Consider the following 21,234-nt stretch of genomic DNA (forward strand, 5'->3'; position numbering starts at 1 on the left):
TGGTTTATTTGGTATACGGTAAAAGTTGACTTTACTATTTAATGAAGATAAACGTTTATAAATCTCTCCCCATCCATTTAAAAAAAAAAATTAGAAACCTCCCTAGTAGTGGAATTTTGGTGTACTGTATGGGAAGAATGGGCCAAAGTGCTACAGGGACTACCAAAGTGTCCAGCTGGAGTGTTTTACTGTGTCTTGTATTTTCTGGAGTAGCCTCAAAGGCCGGAGGATTAGGATTGGTCAGAGCACCTGCAACAGTGTTGAAATCTGTAATATTTATTTCAACACTTTGTGCATTGTCAGCCTTTTCTGTTAAAACCATGTCACAGGCTCACAGAGCAGTAGCTTTTTGTGACTGAGAGAAAAGCAGCCTATTTGGCCATGTGGCAGGGCTTTGCTGCTTCATGCTTAAGGGGCAGTGCCCCTTAACTCTTATAAATGAAACATAGGAGCTCTTAAGAGATCCATTTACATACAACTGGGACTGGGCGGGTGCTTGCCTGATTATACTTCCTGGTCATGAGAGCTGTCTGCTATTTTGGGGGTTGGGAAGTGACCGATGTCTTTTTTCATTTGGCCAAAATCCTATTCGTTCAAAGGAAAACACCCTCCTTTGCTTTACTGTTCTTCTTACTGGCTCTGGATGGGAGGACAAAATTACCTTCAGGCTGTATCGTGAAAAGCATCTTGGGTAGGAAGGTTAAAATGAAATAACCCTAGGTTTATTGCTGAGAGGAGCACTTCACATTTTCTTTGCATTCCCATACTAAGATCCCATATTTGTGTGACATCTGAAATCAGGAGTCCAGTTACATATAAGGAAGTCTGGCTTAGGGGGGACCATCCCTAGTTTTGTAGTATCTCCCATACTGGTAGTGTATTTATATTATATGTAGGCCTTTGAATCTGATTATCTTTTGTAAAACTAAAAAAAAAAGTAGCCTTTACTCTGTCTAATAATAATAGTTAATATTTATTGAGTGCTTGCTGGGTGACAGTCACTGCTCTGTTCTTTATATAGATTATCTCATTTAATTCTCACAAACCCAGAAGTAGGTACTAAAATTTTTACATACCGTGAACTGTGGTTCATCAAGGTTAAGGAATTTGTCCAGAGTCACACAGCTAGTAAGCAGTAGAGCTGGGATTCAAACCTGGAGCTCACTACATTGTGCTGACCTCACTGCACAGCACAAAGAGTATTTTAGGTGTCTAGGGAGCATCTTGTAAATGAAGTGATTATGGTTCTGGTGACCCTTTAGTAGCAGCTGATGGGAAAACAGATCAACAGACCTCAGGCACCAGATAACTTCCCATTCCTTTTACTTATCTTGATTTCTGTGAGCCGTCTCATTAGTATGTAATGTATAAAACAGGAAATACTGTTCTTTCCCAGAACAGCAGAGAGAAGGTCACTTGTTTCTTCTTGGATTCAAATAGAGAATGGGAAAATGAACTTCGGCCTATCATTGAGTGGGAGGATATAGTTGAGTGCACTGGTGGGAAGCTGGTGCGAGTGAGTGAGTAAGCTAGGGAGGTGTGATTGTGCATAAAACTGGATGGAGATGGGGGGATCAGATGAGATTGGCTTTCCAGGACTTCTGAAATGAACTACTGAAAGTCCTCTTTGCTCTGTGATGTAAGCTTTAGAAGGACCCTGCAGTAAAGATTAGGGAACCAACTTTCCTCCTTGAGATCTCTTTCATTTCAGAAAGATCACTCATGTTATGATGCTTATGAGTCTCCTTCCTGCTGAGGAGTGGCCTTAAATAAACTATAGGAAAATCCTGGAGGACCTTGAGATCTTTTCTATAGAGACCTGGTTTCTTTATTGATGCATAACAAGTTTAGGTCTGTTCGTTATTTTAGAGTGAAATGAAAGTCCTGTGTAGGAGGTAAGTCAGTCTTAAAAACTTTTTTCCTTTAAAGCAAAAAAATACACACTACTTTTTTTGTCTTTTTAAGAGATTATTTAAAATATCACCTACCAACCAACCCACCCGGTGCCATTGAGTCGATTCCGACTCGTAGCGACCCTATAGGACAGAGTGTAACTGCCCCATAGGGTTTCCAAGGAGCGAGTGGGGGATTCAAACTGCTGACCTTTAGGTTAGCAGCCATAGCTGTTAACCACTGCACCACCAGAGCTCTGTAAAATATCACCTAGGTGTGCTTACTGCCTCGTTTTAGGAACTTGACAAAGAAACCTTTCTGTCTGAGTTCTTCTGCCCCCTTTTTCATGTCTCATATATCAAGGTAGTATGCACTAAGTACATCACAAGTAACCTGATTGATACATTGGACTTTACCAATAATTCTGGCTTCTGCTGCCTATCTTTCTTCCCTCTTCTCTGCTCTATCAGAGTTAAATTTATTCTGATCAAGGGCTTCACTTCTCATTATTACTAGTGGTATGTCACCTCATATTAGAAGAGGGCAAAAGCTTTTTAACCCTACCACCCCTTAATGAGCCACTGCACTTCTTTGCAGTGCTGTTCTCTCCATGAGACTTTACATCTAAACCACAAAACCAAAATATTAGGAAGTACTATAATAGACATAACCGAATAATATTTTCTGGGACACCCTCTTATTTAATGATTTTCCATCTCTGACATTTTTCTGATCTGTGTTCTTGGAGAGCATATTATTTCTCATGAATAAGGAGTAGGAGTTTTGCTGGATCCTTTGGGTTTTGCCATTTTGGTCACTTTTCCTGAAATGTATTCTTTTCAAATCCTTTTACTAATGTAATTGTACTCTCTTCTTCAGATGTGTAGGGCCATGATTTAGCCGTTTAGCTCAAGATATATAATAACAAAATAAAGCATGGTGTATATCAGATATACTTTTCCTGCCAACACCACCATCTCCATGGCTTCCTGTCAGAAAGATGCTTTGAGAATCTTCTGTGGCCCCTAGGAGTGGGACTCTGGCCTTATTTTGAGAAAAAGATGAAAGGATGGAGAATGTTAATTATTAGAGCTCTGATACCTGACATAGAGTGGTAACCTGGGCTGGGCTGGGACTCAAGGGTTTGATGGGGGGAGGCTTACAGAGAGGGAGGACTCCTCTGTGGGTTTTGTCACTAACTCTTTTTATCTCTACAAGGGCCAGGCTGGCTTTAAAAGACTTATTTCTGTAGGGCCATTGGTTGGTTAGGATTATATTTCCTTCTCTTTTCTCAACTGCCTTCCCCTCCCCCCATAGTACTTAAGTAGAGAAGGGTAAGCAGATGGAGGAATGGGGGCCTTCCCTCTAGAAGATTCCAGGTATCACGACCTTGTTTAACCGCCAGTATTTTTTTTCCTCTCTCCTCTCCTACAGAAATGGAGGCAAACGACCATTTTAACTTTACTGGCCTTTCCCCTGTACCTGCTGCCTCAGGACTGAAACCCTCTCCTTCTTCAGGGGAGGGCCTCTACACTAACGGGTCTCCCATGAACTTCCCCCAGCAAGGGAAAAGTGAGTGTGAGGGCCGCGGCCTAGGGAGGGAGTGGGCATCATTCCTTTAGAGCAGGTTGATGGGAGAAGATTTGGCTCCCTTATGGACTAGCTAACCCCACAACAACTCTTTCCTGCCAGGAGGGGAGGGAGGAAGTAAATCCACAGAACTCCAGCTGCTGGAAAGAAATCAAGCTTCTAAGAAAAAATTCTACGAGTTTATGGAAGCAACACTTTTAGTCTTGACTTAAGATTTAGGGGTTAGAAACACATACTAGCTTTTTTATCTTAGCCTGCTCTTCCATCAGCCCTGTTCCCTGGCTACTGCCAGAGAGTGGTTTTATGGGTACTGCTGCTGATAACCAGGTTGGACCCATGAAAGAGAAACATAAAGGGCTAGCCCTCTGAGAAGCTTTTTTTAGAGGCTGGAGAAGCCTCATTGGGCTAGAACTGGGGGTGGGGGTTGCTTTGGGTGAAGGTTGGGGATGTGTTTGCCTTTTAGTTTGTTTGTGCGGCAGAGAAGAGGGCAGATGCTAGAAGTGCCTGTGCCACCTCCCTCCTGTACTTGAGGATAGAAGGTAGGGCCAAAGGAGGGTTTTAGTGCTTACCTAGTTCCCCAGAGAGAAACATTTATAATTCTCCATGGAAGTTGACTGCCAGGATCAGGTCTTATCCTGGATTTGGCTTATCAGTTGCTCTGTACCATGGCTCTGCCAAGTACCTCTCTAATCTTGCTTGGTTTTCAGGCACTTTATGCTTGGAAGCAGGGAGAAGCCCACCTGCATCCCATCTTCCTTGCAACAGAAAAATACTGCGAGAGGCTTATACTTACCACTTCCCCCTCCTGTCCTCTACAAGGAAGTTGCAGAGATAGAAGCTGTTTTATTTCATTGGAGTTTTTTTCCTCAGCTTCCTTAGTATCCTGATTCCTTTTATTTGATTGTCCTCCAACCCAGAGGTTGCCATTGATGTTGAGAGCTGCAGCACTGGTCATGCTAAGGTTCCCCCTCCCCCACAAGCAAATTACCCTCCAGTGCCTATGGGGAGGGGCCAAGCCCAGCCTCCTGAGCTGGGATCTTGTCACTGTAGTGACTGCAAATTCTATTCTTAGCCCAGCACAAAGTGCTGGATCTGCATGTGCCAGTGAGGTGGAGGCTGTCCCTTCTGGTGCCACTGCAGGGCCACACAGGCACGAGGGAAAAGGAGGGCCTGGAGAATTCAGTCATGCACCCTCCTAAGGGAAGAATTACCCTAGCGAATAAGGGCTGGGAAGAATGCAAGTCACTATAGAGAGTCTGCAAACAGCTTTATTTAAAAAAAAAAAAAAAAAAAGCCCTGAGCATAAGCAGCAGCCAGCTTTTTGCTGGTGGCTCCCATGGTAGGCCAGGATAGCTCCCAGCCCGCTACTTTGCAGCCTCAGCAGCAGTTGCTAAGCTTACATGCAGGAGCATCTGGGTTTGGTGTTCCCTGGAGACTGAAAAGCCAAATATAGCAGCCAGGGAATCCTCCTCCTTTTCACCTTCCCTTTTTCTAGTCAGTGCTGTTACTTTGAGGTTCTCTTGGTAGAGTTAACTTGCATGCATATCTGTAACTGACTCTTTTCCCTCCTCTGCCAGGTTTGAATGGGGATGTGAATGTTAATGGCTTATCTACTGTATCTCACACTACTACTTCAGGGATTTTGAACTCTGCTCCCCACTCCTCCAGCACCTCACACCTCCATCACCCCAGCGTGGCTTACGACTGTCTCTGGAACTACTCACAGTACCCATCCGCCAATCCTGGCAGCAACCTCAAGGACTCATCCCTTCTCTCCCAGTTCTCTGGGGGACAATACCCACTCAATGGCATCCTTGGGGGCAGCCGGCAACCTTCATCCCCAAGTCACAACACTAACCTTCGGGCTGGGAGCCAAGAGTTCTGGGCCAACGGTACCCAGAGTCCCATGGGGCTTAACTTCGACTCACAGGAACTGTATGATTCCTTTCCTGACCAGAATTTTGAGGTGATGCCCAATGGACCCCCTAGTTTTTTCACCTCCCCACAGTCTTCTCCTATGTTGGGATCCAGCATCCAGACCTTTGCACCCTCCCAGGAGGTAGGCAGTGGTATCCATCCTGATGAGACGGGAGAAAAGGAGCTGACTTCAGTGGTGGCAGAGAATGGCACTGGCTTGGTAGGCAGCCTGGAGTTGGAAGAAGAGCAGCCAGGTATAACTGTGGGTTTGTGAGCTGGGTGGGGAAAGGGAAAATGGGGCTGTGGGGGGCAGTGGCTTTTTGAGGTGAGGAAAACTTGTCTTTCCAGCTCTCTGCAGTGGAGGCTGATTTGCATGTTGGTGATTAGCAGAGCCAAATGGCTGGTGTTTTTGTGGCAGCAGCACCAGCTCGCGAGTGGGAGTGCAAATTATTTCAAGCTCATGCAGAGCTGCTGGCCTGGAGAGGGCAGGTGGGCGAGCCTGAAACAGCCCCAACAGACACCCTGCATCAAGAAGGGCTTCTTCCAAAATACAGACGGGGGTTGGAGCATTAGCCGTGGGCGTTGAGGCCATTTTGAGAGATTATGACAGGGTCACACTGGCTGCTAAACTGGGCTGAGCCCTAGTAGTGATTGGCACGTGAAGGAGGGAAGGAAGCAGGCCGAGCACACCATTGCTTGTCTACTCACAGTTTCTTTTTGTTGTTGTTGTTGACGCTGGTACATGTGACAGTCCCTCTCATCTTTTTCCTCAAAATATATAAAAGCTTAGCTTGCAATTGATTCCAAGTACAAGGGTGACCACCCTGTAAAATCACAGGATGTTTTCTCTGTTTATCGTCTATTCCCACTGGATGGGGGAGTTATCTGAGAACGTGGTGGGGCTGTTGTCTCAGACCCCACTCTCCTTTCCCCTCTCTTTGCCTGCCGTAGGATTTTTACCAGCACATCTCTGCTTACTTTGAGTATCTTGGTTTGATCAGTACCCAGCATAGAACTGGCTCCCTGGCAGCAATAAATATTGAATGAATGAACATCCCTCTAGCAAAGATTGACTACCTTCTATATCTAAATGAACCAGTTGAAGGCAATGATTTTGACTTTTGCCCTCTTCTGGGATTTCCCAGAACTGAAGATGTGTGGCTATAATGGCTCCGTCCCCTCTGTGGAATCATTGCACCAAGAGGTCTCAGTCCTGGTCCCTGACCCTTCAGTGAGCTGCTTAGATGATCCTTCACACCTTCCTGATCAACTGGAAGACACTCCAATCCTCAGTGAAGATTCTCTGGAGCCCTTCAACTCTCTGGCACCAGGTGGGCTTACAGGCTGGATTCTTCCAGCTTATCCAAGTAGAGGGTAGCCAACTATCTACTACCTGGAAGAGATAGTAAACCAGGGAAAGTACTAGGGAATCGGGGGTATTGGGGCCTCCACTGTTCCTGTGGCGGATCCCAGTTACATGCCACTGGCCTGCCTGGGCCAACTGCACTCTGAGCTGAATTGGTTCCTTTCCCAGGTTCTCTCCCATTGTTCCTTTTTGCCAAGAGCCCTGGCCTGTAATAATTCACTGGATAGGGACTTAATACCACATAGTTGGGCTATTTGGGTTCTCACCAGCTAGGAAGAGAAAAAGCATTTACCAGTGAACAATTACCTTTTATCCCACTGAAGTATAAGAATGTTTTATGATACTAGAATTTTGCATTAGTCTGTGAGTTCATATAGGATCAGTGCCTTTCCCTTCATTTCCACCTCAAGCTCTAATGATCCCTATAGTCTGGTAGCTTTATGCTTTCAGGGAGAGGGCTGAAAATTTTCCCTAGTTTAATATTAGAAAGAAACTTCACACTGTGGGAATTAGAATTGGATATTTTCAGAGTAATATTCCTTAAAGGAATCTTACTTTCTGATTTTTGCTTAATATCCTGCTTTCTGATTTTTTTCCACCACCATGTACAGAGCAAGTGAGTGGAGGACTCTATGGTATAGATGATACAGAGTTGATGAGTGGAGAGGACAAGCTGCCTCTGGAGGACAGCCCTGTGATTTCTGCCCTTGATTGTACTTCACTTAATAACACCACTGCCTTCAGTCTCCTGGCAGATGATAGTCAAACTTCAGCCTCTATCTTTGCCAGCCCGACCTCTCCACCTGTCTTAGGGGAGTCTGTCCTGCAAGGTAAGTGAGGAGATGTGGCACAAAGAAAGTAGCACTTGACCTAGGAAAAGATGAGAGGATAGATCCTATCGTTAGGGCCTCAGGGGTGGGAAATCTATGAGATCACCTTGCTGGGAACTGAGGGGGGTATGAGACAGTGTGTGGTGGAACTAAAAAAGGCACAGATCACTATACTCTGACCTCTGCCCTATGCCCAGAAGAGCTTGTGAGACTTGGAGTTTACAGGAAAAAGGAGTCCAGAGGCCCTACTGATCCAGGTAAAAGACATTTCTTCATACAGTGACAGCAGCAGCAGCAGCTTTACCCTTTAACCTTCATGAACGGTCGGAGAGGAAAGCAGAAGTTATTTGTCTTTTTCCAACCCTAGAGAAAAGCCCTTGAAGTAATCCTGTTTAGCTTAGTCCACGTTTGACTGAGTAGCAAACGGTCGGAGAGGAAAGCAGAAGTTATTTGTCTTTTTCCAACCCTAGAGAAAAGCCCTTGAAGTAATCCTGTTTAGCTTAGTCCACATTTGACTGAGTAGCATCTCTTGTTTTGAGTGACACCATTTTTCCTTTACCCATCCTGTCCCTTTGGATTCCAGATAACAGCTTTGATCTGAATAATGGTAGTGATACAGAACAGGAAGAAATGGAGGCTCAGGCTTCTGACTTCCCACCACCCCTGACCCAGCCAGCCTCTGACCAGCCATCCACTATTCACCTACACACAGCAACCTCACCAGCAGTATCACCAACAGTGTCCCCGGAAATCTCCTTGGCAGTTTCTCCAGCAGCCTCTTCGGAAATCTCTCCAGAAGTCTCCCCAGCAGTCTCTCCAGCACCCTTCCCAACAGTCTCTCCAACTTCCTCAGCAGCACCCCCAGCAGTCTCCTCAGAAGTCTCCCTGACAGCTTCCCCAGTGACCTCCCCAAAAACCTCCCCTGCAGCTTCCCCAGCAGCAGCCTCCCCAACAAACAAGGATGTCAGCAGCTTCTCTGAAACCACTGCTGACCTGGAAGAGATAGCTGGAGAAGGAAACACTGCTGGTAGTGGTGAGTGTCCGGATTCTGTTCTACTTCTGGCCTGTTGTTTCATTATTTTGCTTGAACTCTTAACTTAGGTATCCTTTGTCTTCTTCCCAAGGTGATGTTCTAAGGAGACGTATCGCTACACCAGAAGAAGTTCGTCTTCCTCTCCAGCATGGGTAAATGCTCTCATTTGCTACATGCATTGACGTTGATATGTGCAATGCATGACTCTAGGAAGAAGGGTGGTCCTCTCCTCATCTAAAGTAGGGGAGGAATAGGCTAGACAAAAATGGATAAAGGACAGTTATCTATAGTAATAACGTTTCCTGCTATGAGATTCCTAGGCTTTCCTTCTTCCTCTCTCAGGATCTGGCTCCCCTCAACAGTTCTTTCTTCATCTTGTGATGACTCAGTTTTGCTGAAGAGGCTCTAGTTATTACCTTTTCCAAACCCAGCTGGTGACCCTAGGACCCAGATGTCCAGACTAGGTGGCTTGTCCTATTTGTGTGAAGAAGGGATACCAATGAATGGAGAATGGCATGGTACCGTTCTGAGTACTGCTTAATGTTTCGACGGAAAGATGAGGATAATCTATTGCTCAGAACACAGAATCCCTAACTAAACCCTGGCCTACTGTATCATTTCATGGAATCAGCAGCAAGTTTACTCCTCTGCTTGCCTCCCCACTGCCTGTCTTTTTTGCCTTCATTCCCTTAAGTCTTCATGCCCTTTACTGACCAGTAATTTCTCTGAATGGCATCAGGAAGGGGTTTCTGGGCTTGTGCAGTTCAGTGTATTGCTTTCCTCCTGAGGGCCTGAAGGATTTGCTGGAGCTTGAGCCTGCCTTCTAGCCAAGCTTGTATTTCATGCTACTTTTGCACCACATGCAGTTCTAGTGAGACAGATGTGGGGAGGGTCATCTGCTCAGTGGTCTTGGCTCCTGGGTGGCATGGGAGTGGGTAGGGGTGTGACCTGGAGGCAGGGCCCGTGTGCTTCTCTGGCAGGTGGCGGAGAGAGGTGCGAATCAAGAAGGGCAGCCACCGATGGCAGGGGGAGACTTGGTATTATGGCCCCTGTGGAAAGAGGATGAAGCAGTTCCCGGAAGTGATCAAGGTAATATAGCTCTCATGGGCTTCCTTAGAGAAGCACAGACGCCTTTTGTAGGCCCAGTGGCAGCAGGCTGTCATTGTTCACTGTAGGGCCTGTTCTGCTAGTACCATTGTTGGCTAGAGGCATGGTGGGGCTACATCTTTATTAATGCCACTTTACCTCCTCTTCTTAGTACCTGAGCCGCAACGTAGTACACAATGTCCGCCGTGAACACTTCAGCTTCAGTCCCCGCATGCCTGTTGGAGATTTCTTTGAAGAGAGAGACACACCAGAGGTGCAGACCCAAGGGTTAATTATACATTTGTCCTAAAGAAAGGCTTGGTGGACAAGCTGTAGCTTCCTCTTGTGGGGTTTGGAGGCACTGAATGCTTCCCGTGGCCTGGTAGCCTACACTGATTCCCTCCCATTGTAACACAGTCTTCTTCATTACCTTAGGGCATGCAGTGGGTACAGCTCTCAGCAGAGGAAATCCCATCCAGGATTCAGGCAATTACTGGCAAACGGGGCCGACCTCGAAACACCGAGAAGGCCAAGATCAAGGAGGTCCCCAAGGTGAAACGGGGCCGAGGTCGGCCGCCCAAGGTGAAAATCACTGAACTATTGAATAAGACAGACAACCGCCTCCTAAAGAAACTAGAGACCCAGGGTACGGTGGTGTTTTTACTTTGGCATTCTGCTCCATTTGTGAGGTATCTGAGGTGTTGGTGAATCGCTAGTATCTGGGTTTCCCAGGAGTGTGACTGACATTATCTGGACAGAATGAATCTGAATCAGTTTCTCCCTGGAATGCAGCATTGGGCTCCTAGCACTTTTGGAGTAGTTGTTTTTCAGCCAGTTTCTTCCTTGAATTGCTCTTAACTAATGGAGCCCTAGGCTGTCCCCAGATTTGATTATGTAGCTCAGAGGAGAGGACTTTCATGCCCTTGCTTAGCGCACTGGATTCAGTTATACCATTTTTACTTTACTTACTGTCACCATCATGGAGATTCAGAATTCACATCTGAATTCAACAGATATTTGGCACTGTTCTAGTGGGAAATATGGATAGGCAGTGTCTAATTTTTCAGTAAATATTATAATAACCCTGATGTATGAAAAATATGAAAAAATTTGGAGTCTTCTGACTTCATTTCAGAGTCCCAGCTCTGCCATGTACTGACTGTATGGCCTGGAACCAGGTCACTTAGATTTTAATAGAAGCCTTAACTGGTTCATCTGCAGAAAATGTCTAACTCACAGAGCTGCTGTACAGATGTGGTATGATAGTGTTTCTATACCAGAAACAAAACAATAGGTAGTGTAGAAGAACATCAATTCTAAAATACTCTTATCATTTGCAGAACTATACTTCAATATTCAGTCTTCCAGAAAGAAAGAAACTCAGATCTTTTATGGGGTGAGACATGGGAACTGAGCATAAGCACAAGCTATGTCAGTGTGGCCCAGACCCTGCTGAAGTATCCGTTATCTGGGCCCTTTCTTTCTGGCACACTCTCTCTCTCTTTTTTTTTTTCCTTGTAAAAATACATATAACACAGCATTTGCCAGTTCAGCGGTTTTTCACATGTACAATTCATTGACACCAATTACATCAGTCATGTTGCTTCATCAGTGCTTCCAACTCTGGAGACCACCCTCTTTCCCTGGCAGTTTGGCTTTCTGTTTCTTTCTCTGCTCTCTGCTCCTAAAGTCAGTCTGGGTTGCTGCCCTTGTCAGGTAGCCTGGGAGAGAGATAGGTTACAAGACTGCCATTATAGCCTCTTTTCCATCAGCAGGACTCCTAGAGCATTTTGATCAGTTCCAGGGGCTGGTGCTTCTGGGCAGAAAAAGGCATTTGAGTTCTTTGTGCCACCCCCCCACCACCATAGAAGTGCCTCTCCTACATTTTCCCCCACATTTTATTATGTATGCTTTTTTAAAAAATAATAATTCTTCAGCGAGCTGTTGGAGAGGCCAGCTTTAGGACTGTGTGTGCCACCCTGAATGCCAGGGTTCAGTATTCTGCTTCACTCTTTTCCTTTTTCTTTCTGGTCTCACAGAAACACTGAATGAGGAGGATAAAGCAAAAATGAGTAAAATTAAGAAGAAGATAAGGCGGCAGGTACAACGGGGAGAATGTCAGACTACTATCCAAGGGCAGGTGAGCGACATCAGAGAGATTACACAGTGGCTAACTTTCCGTGTAACCTGCTTCATCTTGTCTTGCATCTCCTACGTCTGCCACCCTCTATGTAGCAGCACGCATTCAATACTTTGAAACCTCTTGGGCTTTAGTTAGAGAGTTGGGCTTGTTTGAAAATAATGTGGGCATCTCTAGGGTAAGAGAACTGATCCGTTAACCAGCCCCTCATCCCATCTCTCACCTCTCCTTCCCAGCACCCTTGTCTGTTTTTGAATCCGAGCCCAAGCAGAGATACTTTCAAAGTTTGAGGAGAAATGACTTCCTTTTTGGTTTACAGGCCAGAAACAAGCGGAAACAAGAGACTAAGAGCTCAAAGCAGAAGGAAGCTAAGAAGAAATCCAAGGTAGGTGCATGTACACACTCACCAAGTATAAACTTAAAGTCACCAAACTGCTATTATTGTCGAAAATATGCACAGCAAGACATACACCAATTTCTACGTGTACATTTCAGTGACATTAATTACATTCTTCAAGTTGTACAACCATTCTTACCTACCTTTTTCAAATTATTCCCCTGTCGTTAACATAAGCTCACTGTCCCCTAAGCTTCCTAGCTAACCTTTTGAGTTGCTGTGTTGTCAGTTTGATCCCATATAGATAGTTCTTTAAAAGAACACAATGCTCAAGGTGGACATTGTTTACTATGAAGCTAAGCTATTGTTTCATTTAAAGAAGACTTCAGGGGATATTTTTGGTTTAAGGTTTAAAGATGATCTTCTTTTATAGTTACATTTCTGGGCTCTGAGGCTGGGAGGGCCTGGGACCAAGGAAAGGCTGTGACTGGTATATTTAGGGGATTCTTGGTTCCTCTCTCCCTTGGGTGGATAGGCTGAGAAGGAGAAGGTAAAAACAAAGCAAGAAAAACTGAAGGAAAAAGTCAAGAGGGAAAAGAAGGAGAAGGTAAAAATGAAGGAAAAGGAGGAGATAGCCAAAGCCAAGCCAGCCTGTAAAGCAGATAAGACCCTGGCCACACAGAGGCGCTTGGAGGAACGGCAGAGGCAGCAGATGATCTTGGAGGAGATGAAGAAGCCCACAGAGGATATGTGCCTGACTGACCACCAGGTAGTGAGGGGAAAGTAGCAGGTCCTGGGCCGTGGGGGGCCGTGGGGAAGCGGACAACTGTGAAGACGTCTCCAGTAAAGGAAGACCCTCATAGATATTCAGACTGTTAACTTCTAGTATATGTGACAGGACCTCCTACCACTTTTATCCTTATAGCCCCTGCCTGACTTCTCACGTATCCCTGGTCTGATACTGCCCAGTGGGGCCTTCTCAGACTGCTTGACCATTGTGGAGTTCCTGCACAGCTTCGGCAAGGTGCTGGGCTTTGATCCTGCCAAAGATGTGCCTAGCCTGGGGGTCCTGCAGGAGGGACTCCTGTGTCAAGGCGACAGCTTGGGCGAGGTGCAGGATCTGCTGGTGCGGCTCCTCAAGGCTGCGCTCTATGATCCTGGCTTGCCCTCCTACTGTCAGGTGAGGCCCTTTGCTAGGGAGGTCGGGAAGGCCTGGGATCCAGTGCTTTGTCTCAGTCATGTTTTCTCCTTAAGGGCGCTTGAAGGCCCTCCTTAAAGTGTTCGGGACAAGTGAAGGGAGATGCAGCTTTTTCTTGTTTCTGTTTCCCTTATATTATTCCTTCTGTTTGTCTTTCTTTCTGACTCCCCTCTGCTTCCTTTGTTCATTTCTCTTCATTCATTTTCTTTTGCACCTTTGTTTCCTTTTTCTCTCATCTTGTCCTAGCAACTTTTATTCTTTTCTTGTCGTATTTTAACTCCCTAGTTCTTTCTTGCTGTATTTTCCCCTGTCAGGTTCATCTGACTTAAGTTGTTCCTCTTTCCCCCCTCATTCCCATTATGCTCTGCTTCAAACAGTCCCTAAAGATCTTGGGGGAGAAGGTGTCCGAGATCCCACTGACGAGAGACAACGTGTCAGAGATCCTGCGCTGCTTCCTCATGGCATATGGAGTGGAGCCAGCCCTCTGTGACAGCCTGCGCACCCAGCCTTTTCAGGCCCAGCCACCCCAACAGAAGGCTGCCATCCTGGCCTTCCTTGTGCATGAGCTCAATGGCTCCACCCTCATCATCAAGTGAGGGGGTGGGGATGGATGTATGCCTTGTGTCGCACCTGTCTCAAAGCCAGCTGGAATGGGATGGGGGTGGAATCTAGCCATCCAGAAGTCCTGGGGTGATGTGTGTTCGGTGCCATGCTCTGGAGATGCTGGAGTACCTTGGGTCTGAATCTTAGTGCCTTGCTTGGGAGAACCTAAGACAGTTTTTCTGCCACTCATCCAGTCTAGGTTCTAGGCTGGAACTCCCTACTCAGCTGTAGCCCCATCACCTCTGACCCTTCCTTCCTTTGCTTTGTGCTGCTCCTTCTACTTCAAAATCTCATTCCCCTTCCCTGTTCTACTGCAGTGAAATTGACAAGACCCTGGAGAGTATGTCCAGCTACAGGAAAAACAAGTGGATTGTGGAAGGCCGGCTCCGGAGGTAGGGATGGGACAGAGGGTAGAGCTCAGAGAAGAGAAGAGGAAAAGGGTGAAGCATAGCCAGGACTTTTGCCTGGAATTTGGTGCCCTTAGCCCCTTCCTTGGGGTTGGGACCTCACCAGGGCTCAGGATGGTTTCGATTCCAGATGTTTCTTTTGTGGCAGTGTCAGGTTCCTCACCACAGTTTCCCTTAATCTCTCCCTGTTTCAAGACTGAAAACTGCTCTGGCCAAGCGAACTGGGCGGCCCGAAGTAGAGATGCAAGGGTCAGAGGAAGGCCTGGGGCGGAGGCGTAGTTCTCGGATCACGGAGGAGACCAGCGGCATGGAAGAGGAGGAAGAGGAAGAGGCTATAGCAGCTGGTCGTGGCCGTAGGGGTCGAAGAGACGGAGAGGTACTGGCCTGGCACTGAGGAAGGTGGAAGTTGGGAAATTGATGATTTCTCTTTCTTGACTTTGCTAACTCCTTTTCTCTCGTTGTCCGTTTGTTTCTTCTCTAGGTTGATGTCCCAGCATCCAGCATCCCAGAGCTAGAGCGCCAGATAGAAAAACTCAGCAAGGTAATGTGCTTTATGACTCCCAGAAGTTGGGCTCAGATGGCATCGATTGTATAGGGGAACTGAAAGCCATTGCCTTTCTCCCATATACTGGATAAATTCACCACTATCACCTGGAAATGTGTTTTTTATGCATCTTCCTTTTCTGTTTCCCACCCAGCGTCAGCTCTTCTTTCGCAAAAAGCTACTTCACTCATCCCAGATGCTTCGGGCTGTCTCCTTGGGTCAAGACCGCTACAGACGCCGCTACTGGGTGCTGCCATATTTGGCTGGTATCTTTGTGGAAGGAACAGAGGGGAATTTAGGTAGGTAGGTGTGCCTGTGGGAACCTGAATTGTGAGTCCTGGTGGACAAAAATTGAACAACTCCTTTTCGTCAACCAGCAGTCTTAGGTTTCTTTCATGTTACGAGATTTCAGTATAGCATAGTGGTTAAGAGTGCAGGCTCTGTGGTAAAAGACTACCTGTTCTGCCATTTACCAGCTGGATAGTTCAGTTTCTTCATTTGTAAAAGAGAGATAATAATTGTGTGTATATTTCATAGAGTAATTGGGAGGATTAAAATGAGTTAATGCTCTTAAAATAGTGCTTAACATATAGTCGGTTCTCAGTAAATGTTAGCTTATGATGATGATGACTGCTTGAGGGAATAGTGTTTCTTCCCCAGATTCTGTGTTCACTGGCATGTAAGCTGTTCCTAGTGGAATCTCAAAAGGGGACTAAGGGGAAAAGAAAGTATATATCTTATGTTTATACACACTCTTTCTTTCCCCTTATATATCAGTGTATGTCTTAAGCTCTTTACTTCTCTTTACAGTTCCTGAGGATGTAAAGCAGGAAACTGACTCATTAAAGGCGGCAGCCCATCCAGCATATAACACAGCCCTCTTTGTAAAGAAGGAGTTAGCAGACTCCAGTACCTCTGCTGGTTCTCCTGCCCGGGCTCGAGGCCGACCTCGAAAAACTAAGCCTGGGTCTGTGCGACCTAGGCACCTTAAGTCTCCTGTCAAGAGTGAGGATTCAGAACAGTCGCATGCCCAACCTCAGCCTGAGGCCCAGCTCCATCCTCAGTTTCACCCCCAGCCCCAGGCCCAGTCTCAGCTTCAGTCCCACCCCCAGTCCCATAGTGAGTTCCTGGAGCCAGAAGGCTCCCCTTTGTCTCTGAGTCAGAGCCAGCATGACCTCAGCCAGTCAGCCTTCCTGTCTTGGCTGAGCCAGACTCAGAGCTGCGGCTCCCTGTTGAGCAGCTCAGTCCTCACACCTGATAGCAGCCCAGGAAAACTGGACCCAGCCCCATCACAGCCCCTGGAGGAGCCAGAGCCTGATGAAGCAGAATCCAGCCCTGATCTTCAGGCTCCCTGGCTTAACTTCTCAGCCCAGATGCCCTGCAATGCTGCCCCTACACCACCCCCTGCAGTTTCTGAGGACCAGTCCACTCCCTCCCCTCAGCTTCCTGCCTCCTCCAAGCCGGTAAGTAGCCAGAATTAGTCGTATGCACTTGCGCATCTTGCCACAGACCCCGCTGCCTGGCTGAGGGCTCTTGCTTGAAGTTGGGGGAAGGGATGGGGCCATTAAAGTCCTGTAAACGTGAAAACACCCTTATCCCCTTATGTGTCATCTCATTCACAGCTGATTAGACCCAGTGCTGCTGATTCCTGTTCTCCAGTGCAACTCTGTTCTACCCCTTTACCTGTGGTAACCCCCAAGAGGCGTGCAGGAGACCCTGGAGAAACACCACAGAGTCCCACAGGGCTGGGACAACCAAAACGGAGAGGCAGACCGCCTAGTAAGTTCTTCAAACAGATGGAGCAGCGTTACCTAACCCAGTTGACAGCCCAGCCTGTGCCCCCTGGTGAGTGAACTTGGGGTGGGAAAGGGTAAGAATGTAGGTAGGAGTGGCATCCAATGCGGGCAGTGTGATTCATAGCTGGTTCCAGTCCCTCACCCAACACCCTACATGTATGCTCTGCTCACAGAGATGCACTCTGGCTGGTGGTGGATCCGAGATCCTGAAACATTGGATGCCACACTCAAGGCCCTGCACCCCCGTGGCATCCGGGAGAAAGCACTTCACAAACACCTTAGCAAGCACAGGAACTTCTTGCAGGAAGTCTGCCTACGGCCCCCAACTGGTGAGATAGCTACCTTGACCCAGCCTGAGCTAAGAGCCCAAGATAAATCTTGAGTTGCTGTTATGGCCACTGGCCTGATGGGCCTTTTCTTCTGCCTTCTGTTTTCCCAGACTCCATCTTTGAGCCTAGTCAGCTACCTACCTTTCAAGAAGGTCTTACGAGCTGGTCCCTCAAAGAGAAGACGTATGAGACAGACCTGGCTGTGCTTCAGTGGGTTGAGGAGCTGGAACAGCGAGTTATCCTTTCTGATCTACAGATTCGGGTATGCCGGGAAGGCCTGGGACTAGGGGCTTGTCTATTGGGGGCATTATTAATTGTTGTACTTGTTAGGTAAAACCCTGGGTCCCCACTTCACAAGTGACCTACCATGACCTTAAATGGGTCACATTTCTTTCAGTTCCTAATTTTCCTTCTATACAATGGAGGATTTTTTCTCCCCCTTCCCATCTGCAGGGCTGGACATGTCCTAGCCCAGACTCGACCCGTGAAGACTTGGCCTACTGTGAGCATCTGCCTGACTCCCAAGAGGACATCACCTGGCGGGGTCGGGGCAGGGAAGGATTAGCACCCCAGCGTAAAACTACCAACCCTCTGGACCTGGCTGTGATGCGGCTGGCTGCACTGGAGCAGAATGTAGAGCGGCGGTACCTGCGGGAGCCCCTCTGGTCACCCCACGAGGTTGTGCTGGAGAAGGCCCTGCTCAGTACACCCAACGGTGCCCCCCAGTGCACCACCACAGAGATGTGAGTGATCCCCCTACACACACTCTTGGTCTTGGGGAGAAGGGGTAAGTTCCTTCTTTAATGGATCCTGCTCCTCGTCCAAAGATCACCATTTTTACCCTCCAGATCATATGAGATCACCCCTCGCATTCGGGCTTGGCGCCAGACTCTTGAGCGGTGCCGGAGTGCAGCCCAGGTGTGCTTGTGCCTGGGCCAGCTGGAGAGGTCCATTGCCTGGGAGAAGTCTGTCAACAAAGTGGTAAGTGGCCGAAAGAGCCTGGGAAGGCTGAGGAGCCAGCCAGCTAGGGGTGGTGGGGGGTGGAGTCACTGGCAGGCAGAGGCTTGAGGGCTTACCCTGTCCCCTAATAACTTTGGTCCAGACCTGTCTAGTCTGCCGGAAGGGTGACAACGATGAGTTTCTTCTGCTTTGTGATGGGTGTGACCGTGGCTGCCACATTTACTGCCATCGGCCCAAGATGGAGGCTGTCCCAGAAGGAGACTGGTTCTGTGCTGTCTGTTTGGCCCAGGTAAGGCTTCTGCCCTCCCAATCCCTCTCCCAAGCAGAAGTCAGAGGCCATTCTTCTTCATTCCACTTACCACTAATCCTGGAAATAACCCTTCTTTCATGATCTCAGTCTCTCCTTGGAAAGAGTTCCAGACTGGGTAATTAGGAGACCTGGGTTCTGGTTCTTCTTTGGACAAGTCACTTAAATGCTATAGTTTTAATTGCTTCCTCCATAAAATGGAAGTAATTATGCTTTCCCTTTTACAAAAACTACCTTACTGGGATATGTGAGTATAAGTATGAAGGTATTTTGGCACCTGGACAGGTAGGGATCACAATCAGCTGGAGGGCAGCAGAGCACATCTCCAGCTGCTGCTAATCTTGCCTTTGTGCTGTCCTCAGCAGGTAGAGGGAGAATTCACCCAGCAGCCTGGTTTCCCAAAGCGAGGCCAGAAGCGGAAAAGTGGTTATGTGCTGAACTTCCCAGACGGTGATGGCCGCCAACGCCGGCTACTGTCTAGGGGCCGAGAAAACCTAGTAGTGCCTCAGTGTTCAGAAGAAGGGTTGTCCCCGTCCAAACGACGGCGGCTCTCCATGCGCAACCACCACAGTGATCTCACGTTTTGCGAGTGAGTTGATTGTGAAGACAGCTGTCTCCACCTTTGCCAGAGGAAGGGCTGGGAGGGGTCAGTGCATTTGCTCCCTAAGGTCCAGCCATCACCGTCCCTGTAATCATAGGATTATCCTAATGGAGATGGAGTCCCATGATGCAGCGTGGCCTTTCCTGGAGCCTGTGAACCCACGGTTGGTGAGCGGGTACCGGCGCATCATCAAAAACCCCATGGATTTTTCCACCATGCGGGAACGGCTGCTTCGGGGAGGGTAAGCAGACATAGGCCAGCTCCCCTGGCTCTTCTCTGTCATTGCTATACCTCCTACCCAACTCAGCTCAGCCTCCACCTCTGCCCAGGTATACCAGCTCTGAGGAGTTCGCAGCTGACGCCCTCCTGGTCTTTGACAACTGCCAGACCTTCAACGAGGATGACTCTGAAGTGGGCAAGGCTGGGCACATCATGCGCCGCTTCTTTGAGAGCCGCTGGGAGGAGTTTTATCAGGGAAAACAGGCCAATCTGTGAGGCAAGGGAGGTGGGGAGTCACCGTGTGGCATCCGTCCTCCCTCCCCCCCCCCCCCCAAAAAAAAAAAAAAACAAACCTGCCATTCTCACCTGCTGATGCTGCCCTGGGCCCAGACTCAAGAGTCAGTTGTGCCGTGATTTTTGACCTGACCCTTGGCAGCACCCCACATCCTCTTCTCCCCACACCCCTTTCTCCCTTTCCTCCTCTTGCTCCTCAGATAAGAGGGGCAGAGATGAGGTCCTTCTGAACTGAAAGCCAAAAAAAAGAAAGAAAAAAATAATTTTTCCTTTCTGTTTTATTTCCTAATTAAAAATAGGGAGGGGGAAAGACAACATCCCTGCTTCCTCCTCCCAGCTTCCTCTCCTTCCCTGTATGTGCCCCAGCATTCTGGGGCTATTTAACAATAGCAATAGTTCTAGTGAATGTGTGAAACCGAGAAACACTCTGTACTGTGTGTGGACCCGCAGTGACGGCCAGTAAAGTGGACTTAACTCCCAAGTGTGTCGAGCCGGACACCGGGCCCTGGACATGCTGCTTCCATGTTCAGTCCCTCTCCTGCTTCTTGCCCACCCCCGTTTTTCAGATTTTTCCTCATCCAATAATGTAAAACTATCGTGTACGGGTTCCTCCCTCCTTTTCTCTTCCTCCAAATCTTTTTTTCCTTCAAAGGAAAAAAAAAGTTCAGTGGTCCCTGTCTTTCTCTCTGTCCCCATCTTCTGCCAATAGCTATCCCCTCTATAATGTCGGATGCTCCTCACATGCTGAGTTTCCAGCCTTTTCTGAAACTCAGTACCTGGGGAGAGGGCAGGGAGGCACCCTAAGCCTTCTAGCCTCCTTCCCCACCTCTTACCCAAACCTCCCTCTTGGGAACTCCTCAGGGACAACTACTGCTGAGTTTGGGTGCACCCCCAAGATGGAGGCCAGGTAGCAATGACTGGCCTCAGAGAGAGAGGTGTACGCATGTGCGAGAGAGAGAGAATGCTGTGATTGTGCCCCTGTATTGTTTGGTGAGATCCATTCAGTTTCCCCAAGTATCTGTTTTTATTCCCTCTTTTCCCATTGTTTGAAACCATCACTTTTTTGTCTTTGGGAAACAACAAGGAACAGTTTTCTCTGGGGACAAGGCCGTGTCTCTCTCCTCTCTCCCAGTCATTTCTGTTCCAGCCTCTTCAAACTGTGCAATCTTTCAGCAGGAACTTCCTCTCTCCTTTCAGTAGCTTTGAGTCTTAAGTTTTTGCAGGGAGAGGGGCAGAACTGGACCTTTTCCTAATCCCATGAGCCTCTGTGGGTTTAGTTGTGTTTTCCTCCCCTACTTCATGCCCCAGGACACCTTCCCCAGCAGCAGAGACCCCGGAGCACAGGAGAGTAGGGAGGAGGGGTTCTGGGTCCACGACTGCCCTACATGTGACTATGCCCAAGTTAAGCTCCCAACCCATGAGAGGAAGGCTGCTAACTCTCAGCTGTAGCCATGGGCTCCTGGCCCCCTGCTTTCCTGCTCAGCGGAGCCCCTCCCATCAGAGATTACGGGTACTTGCACTGGGGAGGTGGCTGTTGGCTGGCCCAGGCAGAGAGCTGAGGCGTCCTAGAACCATACCCTTGGTGGTGGTGGTGGGGAAGGGGGGTACCAGGTGAGGTGGAGCATTCCTTGTACTTCCAGCAGCACTGAATAGCCACTGAAGGGGGTGGGGGGCAGTGTAGTTCCTGGGGCAGCCCCTTATTCCTTTGTGTCCCTTCTCCCCCTTAGCCTATTTCTAAAGTCGCCTTTTCTGTCAGATAAACCTCAAAACCTTTAATTTTATTT

General features: G+C 47.9%; 1 protein-coding gene across 1 annotated transcript in view; it reads left to right on the forward strand.

Annotated features, from left to right (window-relative positions):
- Positions 1 to 21,229, forward strand: part of BAZ2A (bromodomain adjacent to zinc finger domain 2A) — a 32,136-nt gene extending 10,907 nt beyond the window's left edge. Inside the window, exons 2-29 of the mRNA XM_023734551.1 lie at positions 3,328 to 3,465; positions 5,061 to 5,654; positions 6,546 to 6,731; positions 7,378 to 7,596; positions 8,180 to 8,629; positions 8,721 to 8,781; positions 9,610 to 9,718; positions 9,888 to 9,989; positions 10,151 to 10,361; positions 11,755 to 11,855; positions 12,175 to 12,240; positions 12,728 to 12,961; positions 13,118 to 13,372; positions 13,768 to 13,982; positions 14,311 to 14,385; positions 14,596 to 14,776; positions 14,882 to 14,941; positions 15,099 to 15,243; positions 15,755 to 16,407; positions 16,567 to 16,789; positions 16,914 to 17,069; positions 17,180 to 17,331; positions 17,523 to 17,812; positions 17,918 to 18,050; positions 18,172 to 18,318; positions 18,699 to 18,925; positions 19,035 to 19,178; positions 19,267 to 21,229. Coding sequence (XP_023590319.1) covers positions 3,328 to 3,465; positions 5,061 to 5,654; positions 6,546 to 6,731; positions 7,378 to 7,596; positions 8,180 to 8,629; positions 8,721 to 8,781; positions 9,610 to 9,718; positions 9,888 to 9,989; positions 10,151 to 10,361; positions 11,755 to 11,855; positions 12,175 to 12,240; positions 12,728 to 12,961; positions 13,118 to 13,372; positions 13,768 to 13,982; positions 14,311 to 14,385; positions 14,596 to 14,776; positions 14,882 to 14,941; positions 15,099 to 15,243; positions 15,755 to 16,407; positions 16,567 to 16,789; positions 16,914 to 17,069; positions 17,180 to 17,331; positions 17,523 to 17,812; positions 17,918 to 18,050; positions 18,172 to 18,318; positions 18,699 to 18,925; positions 19,035 to 19,178; positions 19,267 to 19,432 — 5,693 coding nt within the window. The 3' untranslated portion in view covers positions 19,433 to 21,229. The remainder of the gene's footprint in view (positions 1 to 3,327; positions 3,466 to 5,060; positions 5,655 to 6,545; positions 6,732 to 7,377; positions 7,597 to 8,179; positions 8,630 to 8,720; positions 8,782 to 9,609; positions 9,719 to 9,887; positions 9,990 to 10,150; positions 10,362 to 11,754; positions 11,856 to 12,174; positions 12,241 to 12,727; positions 12,962 to 13,117; positions 13,373 to 13,767; positions 13,983 to 14,310; positions 14,386 to 14,595; positions 14,777 to 14,881; positions 14,942 to 15,098; positions 15,244 to 15,754; positions 16,408 to 16,566; positions 16,790 to 16,913; positions 17,070 to 17,179; positions 17,332 to 17,522; positions 17,813 to 17,917; positions 18,051 to 18,171; positions 18,319 to 18,698; positions 18,926 to 19,034; positions 19,179 to 19,266) is intronic.
- The last annotated feature ends 5 nt before the right edge of the window (positions 21,230 to 21,234 follow it).

Source organism: Trichechus manatus, unplaced genomic scaffold (assembly GCF_000243295.1).
Source record: "Trichechus manatus latirostris isolate Lorelei unplaced genomic scaffold, TriManLat1.0 scaffold00069, whole genome shotgun sequence".
Lineage (NCBI taxonomy): Eukaryota > Metazoa > Chordata > Mammalia > Sirenia > Trichechidae > Trichechus > Trichechus manatus.